Raw genomic sequence first — 13,533 nt, forward strand, 5'->3', positions numbered from 1 at the left:
CCGCTGAACCCACGGTGCCAACATCCAAAGAAGCTTTGCAGAAAATGAGTTGATCTTTAAATGATTCTCTGCATCGATTCAGAAAAGATTCGCCAGGAGGGGGGGAGGGGTGGGAAGACAATTCCGCGGGGCCTCGGGGGCCTTCAGGGGCCCATGGAAAAGAGGTAAAAAAAATGTAATGGGCACGTACTGGTCCGACCTTTGAAAAACAATTTGTTTATCACCGCTGTTCTCGGCTATTACAACCAATTCAGCTGCTCGGATCAATAATTAATGGGGCGACCAAAGATCCCATGACCTCTTGGGAGGGAGGGGGGAGAGGGGTGGGGGGTGGGGGGGGATAAATACCGAGGGGCCTCTTCAAATATTCATCTGCCGGTTAATGTGAGCTCCGGTCCCCCGGGACCCTGCAAGACACAACGGCCCTAATCTACCTCGCTACACACACACACACACTCCCCCCCAGATTGAAAACCGTTAGTCAAACTCACAGAGAGCTGTTAGCTCATCATAAGGATTATTATCATAGGAGGGGAAAGCAGCCTGGTTGGCACAGAGAGGCATGGGAACATTTTTTGGAACCGGTTCGGTGTGTGTGCGTGTGTATTTTTAAAGCAAAACAAAGGTGGTGGTTTGCACCGGGAGTCACCGGAGAGCTTGAACCGTGTGAACCGGGGTTAACGGGAAACAGCGGGGCCCAGTTTGATTAAACACTAAATGAAAATGGCCACACTCGACACGCTGTATGGAGCTGTTACACTGAGGGAGAAAATGCTCCCGTCTGGTCCCGCTCGCCTGGCTCTTTTCAAGAGGGCTCACCTCCAATTTAGACCTAATTGAACATTTAAGCTGATAAGCCAACTCAGGGATTTAACAATAAATAAATAAATAAATAAATAAATAAAAAAGGAGAGAAAGCGTCCAGGAAAACCACCACACCTTCTCAGATAAAAGCAAACAACAGGAGGAAATGTTCCAGCATGAAATAAAGGCCGAGATTATAGGCTGCTGTAAATCATCATAAACTCATAAATACCCAAATGTGCTGTTACTGTCAAGTGTCATTAGGAAATAAAAATCCACTAGTGACATAAATAATCCTCCAATTTACACAAATCTACAACATGGAGGGTAATAAATCAGATTTATGCCTGTTTATACAAAAAGATTTTGGCATTAGCGCGCTGTGCCATTACGCATCTCAGTGTTGTGTGCCATTCAAAAGCAGCCCTCCCCCCTCCTCCAAAAAAAAAAACTCTGCAGAATAATATACAGTGCACTGTTAAATTAATGGATAAGTTCAACCATAATTTAGGCTTAAACAGCAATGCTGATTAGTTCTTTGGATTTATTTTAGAAGATAAAAAAATAACCAGTCTATACCTGGGGACGTTTGGCATTTTGGTGGAAAGATCTCCCCCCTTTTTAGGAAACAGGCAACAAACTTTGGCGTGATGGGGCCATCGGCAGGCTCTAGAAAATAGAAACGTGGTTAACCGCGATGCAAAAGCTTTGAATCACTGGAATTATATTAAAGCTTTTCGCTTAAAAACTCTTATTTCTGTTAAGAGTGAAATAATGTGACACACAGAACTCAACATGTGACGATTGCCTGCACACACGGCATGAGAGAAATCAAATCAAAACGCAAACAATTTCAAGTATCCAAATTTTTCAAAATTTATTCATTTCAAACTGCATATTGAAAAAAAAAATATACTCAGCTCAAATTGTAACTGTTATAAGGATGGTATTAGTTCCGGTATATATATACATGGAGTGGTTGGCTTCTGCGTACAGGCCACAATTTTTAAAATACAACTACAGGAATGAATTTTTGAAATAAAAACTTAAAATATCACAGGAAATATACAGAAATTGTACAAATCAATTAGAAAATAAAAAAGCACAAGCGTCATACCTCTAACATGTGAAAAGTGGGAGACGGAAATATAAATTAACAACCTATATTTTAGGATGTATGAGAAAAAAAAAAAAAGTAAACCGTTTAGTAATATTGACCTAAAGTGAAAAAACAATATTACCTGCTTCGTTTTTATGTCCCTTTTTCTTCCCAATGTTTGCAGTTATAAAAAGGAGCATAACTGATCGCTCCCACATATTTCCAGTTCTGTCATGTTTCACTTTTAATATTTTTTCTGCAGAACTGGCGCTGCTTTATATATATATTTTTTTTTATTTAAAAAGAGAAAGAAAAAATGCAACCTCTTGCAGTTTAACAAACAATTTCATCTGATTGTAATGTTTCTTTGATAAATACTGTACAAAAGGTGTTTGCAATAATAAAACATTTGATTGCGACTCCCACTTTCTAGTCTTCCAAACTTCATCCACTCGTGAAGATGGGATCTCCTACCGTTCCTCTAGAGCGTCCTTAGAATAAAAAGAAAAAGGAAAAAGAAAAAGAAAAACAAAAAAGAGTCGTGTGTCCTTTTTCCTGGAGACTTTTATACAACTTCTCCCACCCCGAAACTTTTCTGTACAAAAATAGTCCAACGTTAAGTAGTCCACAGTTTTTTTTTATTTTTAATTATAAAAGTTCATTTTCTCTCTTTCTCTGCTTGCTGTCTTCTACATGTGTGTTAACGGCAGCGTGCCGTTGATCGTCGTCCCGGGCACGGTGCCCTGGTAGTGCCCGGACATGTGTAGCCTGGTCTGGGCGGTCTGCTCGCTGACCTCCGCCCCGGGCAGGTACATGCTGATCATGTCCCTCAGATCTCCGCTTTGGCAGCCCGGGGCGGCCCGGTGGGACGACGAGGTGACGACGGGCGGGCTGGAGCTGCTGGACTCGGACTTCACCACCGAGGAGGGCCCCATGGAGCCCAGGGCTGTCATCCCCGGCGTGGTCTGCTGGGAATAGGACATGGAGTATGTCGGGGAGCCGTTCATGTAGCTCTGGGAGCTCGTCATGGTGTTGTACTGCAGGGCGCTCATGTCGTAGCGGTGCATGGACTGCATCTGGCCCGGGTTGTGCGCGTTCAGCCCCGGGTGCTGATAGCTCAGCTGCTCCTGCATCATCCCGTAGCCCCCGTTGGCCCAGCCGTTCATGTGCGTCGCATAGCTGTCCATCCGCTGGTTCACCCCACCGCCCAGGCCGCCCCCCACCCCAACGCCGACCCCAGTTCCCATCCCGTTCCCTCCGGGAGCCAGCAGCCCGCTGGGCAAGGTGTACTTGTCCTTCTTCATGAGGGTCTTGTTTTTCCGCCGGGGCCGGTATTTGTAATCCGGATGCTCCTTCATGTGCAGGGCCCGCAGCCTCTTGGCTTCGTCGATGAAAGGTCTCTTCTCGCTCTCCGACAGAAGTTTCCACTCGGCGCCCAGCCTCTTGCTTATCTCCGAGTTGTGCATTTTGGGATTTTCTTGCGCCATCTTCCTCCTCTGTCCCCGGGACCACACCATGAACGCGTTCATGGGTCTCTTGACCCGCTCAGGACTGTTTTTCTGGTTGTTGCCGGTACCGGACGTGTTGGTGTTGCCCGTGCCCCCCGTGTTGGTCTGGGGAGCAGGGGGCTTCAGTTCAGTTTCCATCATGTTATACATCAGGAACAGCTTTCAGTTGGAGCTTCCGAGCAGGAGAAACAAACAAACAAAAAAAAAAACCACACAGAGGCAAAAAAAAAAAAAAAAAAAAGAAATAACAAACTCCACGAGCCAGCGGCAGGACAGCGAGGAGGCGCAGGGCTGCAGCGCAAAGTTACCTGTCGATTTTCTCTGCAACTTTTCTCTGGACAAAAACAACAAGCAGCGAGCCGCGTCTCCACACACTCTCTCCCTCTCTCCCTCTCTCCGAGTGTGTGTCACAGTGTGTGCGTGAGTGTGTGTGGCAGAGAGCCTTCTCCCAATAGGTCCCTGCTATGTTGTGTCCACAAAACTTCTCCCGTGGCTTCTCCGAATAAGCATCAACAAACTGTACTTTTTCGCCTCTGTCCGCCTGAGCCTTGACAACTCCAGATAGTTTTTGAACAAGTTAATAGACAACCATTCATGTGACGGGGCTGTCAGCGAATAAATGGCTTCGACCTGGCCAATCAGAGCCGGCCTGCTCCCCTGACACACCAATGGGAGACCTTAGCATAAAGAGGCGGGGCCTGCTCTGCCCCGAGACGCGCACACAACACGCACGCTCAGGCTGCCCACAGGAGTAAATACAAAGTACATATTTACTATTTCAGTCCTTATAGAGACATTTTTTCTCGGGGTACATATGCTCGCACTTTATGATCACTTTCCAGGATTATCCTGACAAAGAAGGATCTGCAAAAGCCTGCTGCCAGTTGAAGAGGAATTATGAAAAGCGTTGTCTGGCAAACATTTGAAGAAAAAGATTATAAAAAAAACCTTCCTAATAAATAAAACTAAGTCAAAGAGTTTTTAGTAAGTCAGACAATTCTCGTGTGTTCCGGTTTATTTTCTATTAAAACACGTCGCCTCGTTTCTAACAACAAATCGTCAAAAGGCCACATGCAACACAAGATAAATAAAAAGTTAAATAAATCCATCAAATGTTGACTTTAATGGCGTCATTATCATCACGTGGAAAAGTGCATTGTTGTGGCATGGCGTCATGGCCCGTGACGCTGCTGTTGATCACAATCAAAAAGTCACCAATTACCGCTCAATAACATAAAAACATTTAAATAAACTTTGTTACTGACTCAAAGCATTGAATGGCGTGTGTGTGTGTGTGTGAAGTGGAAAGCCATGTTTTTTTTTTTTAGCTTGAAAAGAGGAAAGGTAATCCAAGATGTTTCCCCCAGCCCCCTTTGTTTAGTGAAGTTGAATGCCAACACACAGAAGGCAGACGGGCTCATCTCAGCACAAATAAGCGGTTTTTGTTTGGGATGTTGTCGCTACATCTGTCCGGACAAAGACTGAACTCCACTCCACTTCCAGCGCCTCAGTGCTGCCGCTGCTTCTGGTGCTGCTGCTGCTGCTGCTTGGAGTGGGGAGAAAGTGGCCTACCGCGGAGACAGGAGGGGTGGAGGAAATAAAGGTGAAGAATACTGTAAGATAAAGTGTGTTTGTGCACAAAGGGCACAGCTTGTTCATATGGGGCAAAACAAACGCCACAGCCAATTAGTGTGAATGAAAATGAAGCTTCCACCTGCTTCACTTTATTGTGGATTTAAACCCACCAGATTATTACAACAAGAAACCGGCACAGCCGCGTTTAAAGCCAAATAATGATTCCCTCACATTGTTCCAATGTTCAAAACGACTAAACTTTTCTGAGGTTGGGGGTGTTGGTGCCACTTGTTTTTGGGTTGTTGTTTTTTTCCCCCTGATCGTCCATCTGAGGGCAAAGCGTCCTGCTGCGTGGCACCAGTGCCGCCTACTGGACAGAGGCAGAACTACAAGCCTGGGCATGTTGGTCTTAAAGTGCCGGGAATGAACCGGGAGCATAGGATGGCTGCTTGGAGATGGTCCGTTACAGACCCAAGAAACGCTAAAAAAAATGCGCCTTAAAATGCATTTATTACCCAACGACCGATGGAAAAAACGAAAACAACTCCCAGACCCACATCTGCCGATCAGGATCCGCAAACCAGACAATCCCAATAATTAAAGACAGATCAAGTACAAACACCTGAAATAATTTAATTTAAATTCGTGTCTCTAGATTAAATTATAATTGAAAGTGAATAGATCAAGCCTTATTATTTTGTTTTAGTCATTTGATAATAAATGGAGGCGCGGGGCCCCCGTGATCTCATTATGCCGGCCCCGGCAACCTTACATAAGATTCATCTTGTGCTTAATAGGCTGCTAGAGGCGGCACATGCAGCTCGGTCCATTATAATGCAAGGTTGAAATGGGCCGCTCGTCTGCTATCTGCATCTGAGTGTGTTCCCCGCTACCTCTAATCTGCTTATGATAATAAAGAAACAGCGGGGCCCTGCAGCTCTCTGAAAGCAGGCCCCAGCCAGTCGGGAATGGCCCTGCATCCACAATCACTCTGAATTAAAGTCGTTGTTTGACAAAAGCCAGGAGAAACAAGCTGGGAGGCTCCTTTAGGCCACTTGTGACCCCCCCCCCCCCAAAAAAAAAAAAAATCTACACCAGGTTGAGATTGATACAGCAAATATAGCGAGGTGACGCGCTGTGATATCAGAATAGTGGTACAGTAATAGTCAATTTAGGTGAACGGATCTGAGCAGAAACAAGCGACAAAAAGTGTCTCAAAATAACGGGAAAATTATTTGTAGCTATTAGTTTAGTAATTTTTAAGTTAGTTTGGTTTCTAAGTTTTGGTTTCTAATGATAAAGTGACTTTATACGGAACATGCCTGCGCTGCACTGTTACACGTGCAGCATAAGTCAGTTACTGCATATGAAATGTAAAAGCACGCGTGGCAGCATAAATAAAAACTACAGCGGCAGCGACAGAGCGAGTGAGAGAGACCGATTTCAGGTGAACAGGAAGGAAACGTGTCTATTCTTGCCACTAGGGGCCGTACCAGGGGTTGAAGACCCGGAAAATACTTAATCAAAACATTAATAAGTCCGTCCTGAAAATTATTATGCATAATTACGCAATTATATTACGCATAATCATCCATGAAAAAAGAAGAAACTGCTCTGAAGACATCAACGAGGTTTTAGAATATAAATGGTTTGTTATAATGTGATGACGTTTATCTTTTTATTTCCATTTCGACAGACTTCAATTCATTTTAGCGCATTAATAAAATGACAATTATTATAGTAATTTATTATTGTTATCAATATTTATTTTAGTAATTTATTAGTAAAAGACAATGTACTGTTCTACATATGAGATTTTCATGTCTTAAATAGAATAAAGGGCAACAGTAAATATAAACTTAAAATGCAATTTAAAACATGACGTTTGATAAAGTGCAGTCAAGTAATAAATAAATGTTTCAAAAGTTAAATAGTTCAATGTGTTCTGTCTGCTTTGTAATTCACGTTTTTTGAAATCACTACAGAGAAATACATAGAATTAAATAATAAGGCAACAAATAGCGACACATTTCGTGGCCATAAATGTTCTGTCTGCAAATGATGAATGATAGAAACCCAAACTGGCAACAACTCAGACAGTCAGTCAAGCTCATGATGCCATGCGTTGTCATTCCTCAGCACCGAGTCTTTTATAGACACACACACGCACGCACACACACACACGCTCACACTAACATATGCTACACACCGACACACACACACAGACACACACACACAAGGCTTCTCTCCTCTCCGCCGCACTTCAACTTACTGCCAGTCTGGGAGTTGTCTTCCACTGGTCTTGATTGGCACAAATTAAACAAGATGCCATTTCGCTCAACCTCCTCCGTGCCTCCGTCCCAGTGAGGCAGCTTCAGCCTGCCCGGGGCGCAGCTCCCGTCGGCGGCGGTAAAACAGTCCAACCGGCACGCTCCGCATGTGTCCCCCCCACTTCGGTAAGTCCGCGCGGTCTCCATCCGTGTGCCGGCGCGCTGTGGCCGCCGTACAGCCCCGCGGAACCCCCGCTGTCTGTGTGGAGCTCCGCTGTCTTCTCTCCGCTAGCCCTGCAACAAGAAAAGCCGTTTATGGCGACACACAATGTGAAAAGGGGGCCGATTTAAAAAGGAGAAGAATGCAAGCAAGAACAACAAAAGTCAGTTATAGCAAAGTCTATGCCTCTCCTCTCTTCCACCCCCTAGCTTAGCCCACATAATGAGCAGGAAAAAGCTTTATATTTTGTTCACTGGGTATCCACAGATAATTTGAAGCCATTGTTTCTGCCACAGATGGTTCTTTTTAATACAATAACGGTGCTCTTTGTGAATAGCGAGCCCACAATAAAAATCTAAAGCGTCCTCCTGAATAACCATTTTGTTCTCTCTTGTATAGGCCGAACAAAAGCGCCAGTGAGGTAATGGCCTGCCTTATTGAAAGCCTCAGAATGGGGATTTGATAAAGATTTTTTTTTTTTCGCTCCTTTTTCCTTTTTGCACAAAGTACACGGCAATGTCAAAGAGAAACTGACACGGCATGAAAAGGAGAGAGGCTCCAAAAAGTGCTTCTTGTTGCAAATTCGAATTGGAATTATTATTATTGTTATTATTATTCTTATTGGCATCATTATTTACATTTCACGCCTTCATGCAAAAGTCAAAGGTTAGAGGTTGTTTTTCAGAGGGGGCAGCAGAGCAGGTCAGGTGAGGTGCTGGCCTCTTACAGGTTTTACAATGGAGCTTAAATTCAGAATACATTAGCCTTCAAAGGTCTGCTGTGGTTTTGGCACAGTCTCATAATTTGGCATAGGGTGACTCAAGTTGTGCTCAACAGAATTAAGAATTCAGGGAGCACATGCTTGGTGTCTTGCAGAACCCCCGTCTCTAATTCGAGCCTTTTTTCATTACACTAGCGCAGGAAATGTCGCATGCCCTTAAAGTGTCGATAAGGAACTGTGAAATGTCATAATTGCACGGATGTTAGGAGGGGACAAATCAGGTAGACTAGCCTGCAGACGTGCGTGCAGTCAACTTGTACTTCTCCAATATGGATCCAGTGGCCATGTACACGCCGCCTCAGTCTGCCCACAGTTGATGTAATTTGTAATTAACTCATGGCTAATCAATAAAGCATTTAACAGGAAACACAATAGACACACGGGGGATGATCCCAAGCCAAACATATTGGATGTCAGTGGTCGTTACAAGGTGAGGACACCCTGTCTATCACAGAGGTAGGGTTGGGTGTGTGAGAAGATTGGGCCACTAGATGTAGGGACGAAGGGTGAGGAGGGAGAGAGACATGAATGCACGGAAGGAGCAAAGGGCAGAGAGGAGACAGGGGGATAAAGGGGGGAATAATAGAGGACAGCAGAGGTGAGGAGAAGAGAGCAAGAAATCCCATTTCCACTCGTCTGGTGTAGTTCATAGAGCTACACTCAGAGAGAATCAGATTCCCTCCTTACACCCTTAACATGTGTGTATTGACACGCATACAGTGGATTAAGAACAAGGCCTCGCGTTTTATCCAAACAGCTGATGTGTACTGATGGGAACCGAAAATGCCGGTGCACTTAATAAAAAAGCAGAAGACTACACAAGGCTGGAAAAAAAAAAAATGGCTGTGCTGTATGTGGAAAATGTGCGACAAAGTTTTGGGTGCAGCACCATGGTCAGAAGCACGTGTCAGCGTGCAGGAGCTTTTTTTTATTCCTGTGATGTGAGACTGTTTGCTGCAAGCACCACTTCAAAAACTTACATTTGGGAGAAAAAACACTTTAGTTATAACTAAGTCAGTTTCTTTCCGTGTCCTTGCAAATGCGACAAATAGATATTGCAGTTATTCAACTTCTTAACACAATCAACAGTGAGAGCAGATCTACACGGTTTTCCTAAATTTAAACCCTTGTAGCTGGAATCTGAATTTGCTGCAAAACACTTACCGGCTAGCAGCATTTCTCAGGCTAAAACCCACAGGCAAACACACCTAGTGATGCAAATACCAAATATCAGCCCTGGATGATGTGGACAACTGCTACATACACCAATGCCAACAACCCTCCACTGAGCTTATAAGGGAATTTACATCTACATTGAAGCATCCAAAGATACCAGGCTGTTGACAGGTGATCTGTGGAAGTGCAGCAGATAGTCAGAGAGAAAAAGAGGCAAGAAAAGCAGCAGAATATAAGTGCTTGATGAAAAGGTCTAGAGACAAACACACAGGCAGTGGATCAGTGCTCTCTGTGTGAAAAGGCTTAGCGCTAAAGAAACATGACTTTGGATCCTTATCTGATCAATCGGTGCCATATAATCTAAATCACAGAAATACCACTCGTATTAGAGAGCTGCAGCACTTTTAATTATAAATGCATCCACAGTGGCTGGAGAATGTGATAGCTGCAGGGGGGGAGGAGAGAGAGAGAGAGAGAGAGAGAGAGAGAGAGAGAGAGAAACCACTGGCACCAGGCTTTAGAAAGTGTAGCATCATCCCTGAATGCTAATGCGTTTTACATTGAAGCCGTCCATTAACATACTCACATATACGCATAGCAAACTTCCACACACAGACACACGCATTTATATTATAACCACATGTTAGAAATTCCATATGCATGAGAGTGGACACATTCGCTTAGTTTGTTTTGTGTGTTTTCTCGCAGCTCGGCCTGATGGGAGATCCACAGTGGGCTTTTCTCCCATTGTGTACCTGTATAGCATTTTCTGCCTGTGTGTGTGTGTGTGTGAGAGAGAGAGACACAGACACACTGACACAGTAATCAGTAAAAAGAGGGGCCCTGTTGAAGGAGACATGGTCAGCCAGCTGTCAATCATGTCACACAGACACAGAATATCAGTTTGTCAACACTGAAACTTGGCTTTAAATCAAAAATTAACTAATGGCAGCGTGTATTTAAAATGGTGAGTGCTCTGTTCTTTCCCCTACTAACTTGCCCTGAGATCTTAAAGTTTTATTAGTGTTTGTTTGGCAGAGGGATTGTCATGTAATCTGCAGATCCCCTCATCCAACTTTAGGGCAAATAGATGTCTTAATGTCTGACTGATGTGATCTTATTCAAGCAGCACTCTTCTCATTTCCCACTATTTACTACGAGTGAGTTTAAAAGTCTTGGAAGAAATCCTCCGTCTGAAGCTGGTATAATTTAATAATACTCGATGTAAAAAAGAAAGTCTTCCACTCACAATGGCAGTATTTTTAACCATGAAAGTAACCATATACTTAATATTCCTGAAAATATAACAACCTCTTAGAGTAATAGTTGCTTTTCTGCACAGTGCTTTCACTGTAATGAGTTTTACAGCCTCAAACTACACTGAGAAAGATCAGAATGTTTGCTGATAAACCAACACATCTTCTACAATTTAAGCCAATGTTTTAGTTTTTTTCCAGCCACAGTAGAGCTTTTTGACAAAAAAAAAAAACAGAGAATGATTTACTGTAGGGTGGGATACATGATCAGCTATGATCATTCAGATAAACAGTAAGTGACAGATTTCAGCAGCTTTCTGTTACCACTCTGAATTTCCATATGTAAAACAATGACGATCACACATCTGTTCATTTACACCATCAGTCAGCAGTGCAGGAATCACTGTAGTTTTCATCCGGACGAGAGAGAATTGTTTTATGCGCTTGTTTCTGTTCGACAACAGCGAAACACGTGTCATAACTCAATTATGACTTTGTCTGTATTGAAACGCGGAACATGTGATCACAGAGACCAGTAGGTGGAATCAGAATCAGTAATCGCTCTGTTACTGTACCATTCCAGGTGATGTAATGCACAGCCCTCACGCTGCTTTACAAGTTTCAGAGTGGACAGACAACTTTGAAAAAATAAAATAATAATAATAAAAAAACTTGCTAGTGTGGACATTTATTTTGCACTTTCAAATCTATCAGTAGGATGGGCATGGTCGCACTCTGAAAAGTGCAGGACAGACACTGTGAAGTTGAGGATTAGAGCTTTGAAGATAGTAAAATGCTGACCACCACCAGCCGAGTGGAGGTGGTTGGTCAGTCAGTCCTACAGCTGTTTGTTCAGGAAGCCGGCGCGCAGACACAGCTGTCACATATTTACACACTTGAATGGAATCTCATTAAGGAAGAATGCAACATAAACAGTTTAAAGACAGCACACACTTAAGTTTCCGCTGGCTGTCTCGTCTAAGCCAGTGGGCTTTTCAGTCATGGTTCATGTTAACAAATGATTGTGTTTAACAAACATGGAGCTCTAGGTTTAATGTTTGAGGCAATAATGAAACCGCTTTAAATCTATTATTATTATTATTATTATTATTATTATTATTATTATTATTTTAAGCCACACTTGTGGTGCAGTTCTAAGGATGGAAACTGGCAAATATCTCAACAATTATTGAGGACAAAGATTCAGATAATATTTATGCAGACATTTATGGTACTAGATGATGTCTCATGCAGAATATGGTGATAGCCTGGGCCGTTCTCAGGCGCCGCCATGCTCAACATTTCAATTTGTCATTTCATTTGCTTAATGAACAAATAGCTGCTAAACTACTGACACTTCAATCAACATTAGCTGCACTCTGCTGCTAACATAGAACAAGATAAACATATCTGCTAAACTTAGCATTGTTGGCATTTAGCTGAGGCCAGTTTATTTCTAGGCTGATGCTCTACGTTTTTCCATCCCGATTCAATTATAACATTAAAATATTAGAATTAATGTAAATAATGTAAATACTCAACCACTGCATCCCAACACAATGACTACAAACTCACACACACACACACACACACACACAGCACCTGGGTTTGCCTTTTTCAGGTATTTCTTTTGTTGTATGTCTGTAGCTTTACTACTACTACTACTACTACTACTACTACTACTACTACTACTACTACTACTACTACTACTACTACTACTACTACTACTACTACTACTACTACTACTACTAGATCAGTGGCTTTTGGTTTGTCCCTTCAGGGGTCACCACAGCTGAAAGTGTTTCACACATTAGTTTCGCATGACGTTCCCTTCCCCTCCTGCCGCAACCTTGCAATTTTATCGGGGCTCAGGACCGGCACCAAGGGGGCCCTTGATGGCTGAGCTGGGCCACACCTGGTCTAGGGGGGGATTCGATCCCACAGCCTTCTGCATCCCAATCCAATGCTCCACTCATTATAGTTATTATTGATGACTGAAGCTAATTTCTTGTATGTGTTGGCATACTAAGCTAAAATCGTCATCTCATTGCATGTGTTTTAAAAGTGGATAATCGTGACGATCTTGAATTAAATTCATTCAAGACACAGACCATGAAAGATGCGATAAAACAATAATCACAGCTCCATATACAGCTGCACTTAGATACAGGTGTATCGTTTTTAAACTTATAATTCAGTGATGCTACTGGGTGAAAAAACAAGACACCCGTTAATGAAGCACCGCCAAATGTTTAGAGCATAAGTTAGATGTAAGGACAAATACAGCGCTACAGACCAATCTGGTTGATGTGATGAAAATGTCATTTTAGTAGATTTAGTACAGATTTTATCATGATAAAAATACATGATTACAGACAAACATTCACCACTTAAAAGTCACATCATAACAACTGCGCTGTAATAGCTGACTGATAGTTACTAAAGCTGGAGACAGATTATTTAACGGACATTTTACACCCGAAGTCATCATTATTCCAGTGATCAAATCAAAATACTGAAGCCCGACCATCTGATCATCTAAATATTCAACAGACATCATGATAAAATGACAATTTAAATAACAAATAACTAAATAACTTGATTGACAGCTAATAACGACACAACCATTAACAAGTTATTGAGTAAGATTGACCAGTATCAAAACGTGTTTGGCACATGTAATGTGCATTTGAAAGTAAAGTAAAGCTAAAAAGATCTAATGGAAACATCCGATGTTCAGAGCAGCCAAACAAAGAAGCCAACTTTAGATTAATTTATTCACTGAGCTGACTGACGGTTTTTTAACGATCAAGTCAGATTAGCAAAGTGACTGAAAGGACGACT

At 42.7% G+C, this 13,533-nt stretch overlaps 1 protein-coding gene and 1 long non-coding RNA gene across 3 annotated transcripts in view; both read right to left on the reverse strand.

The window, feature by feature from the left end:
• Nucleotides 1-13,533, reverse strand: part of LOC137131887 (uncharacterized) — a 76,700-nt gene that overhangs the window by 37,839 nt on the left and 25,328 nt on the right. The window contains exons 2-3 of one of the 2 annotated variants that reach the window (XR_010915051.1): nt 7,259-7,550; nt 1,384-1,473 (exon numbers count right to left, since the gene is read on the reverse strand). This is a non-coding gene — a long non-coding RNA (uncharacterized lncRNA). The remainder of the gene's footprint in view (nt 1-1,383; nt 1,474-7,258; nt 7,551-13,533) is intronic. The other variant, XR_010915050.1, reaches the window with a different exon arrangement.
• Nucleotides 1,656-4,022, reverse strand: sox2 (SRY-box transcription factor 2). Its single transcript, XM_067513726.1, has one exon. It carries the CDS (start codon nt 3,559-3,561, stop codon nt 2,593-2,595), a length of 969 nt encoding a protein of 322 aa, XP_067369827.1. The 5' UTR covers nt 3,562-4,022; the 3' UTR covers nt 1,656-2,592.

This window comes from Channa argus, chromosome 8, assembly GCF_033026475.1.
Source record: "Channa argus isolate prfri chromosome 8, Channa argus male v1.0, whole genome shotgun sequence".
Classification (NCBI taxonomy): domain Eukaryota; kingdom Metazoa; phylum Chordata; class Actinopteri; order Anabantiformes; family Channidae; genus Channa; species Channa argus.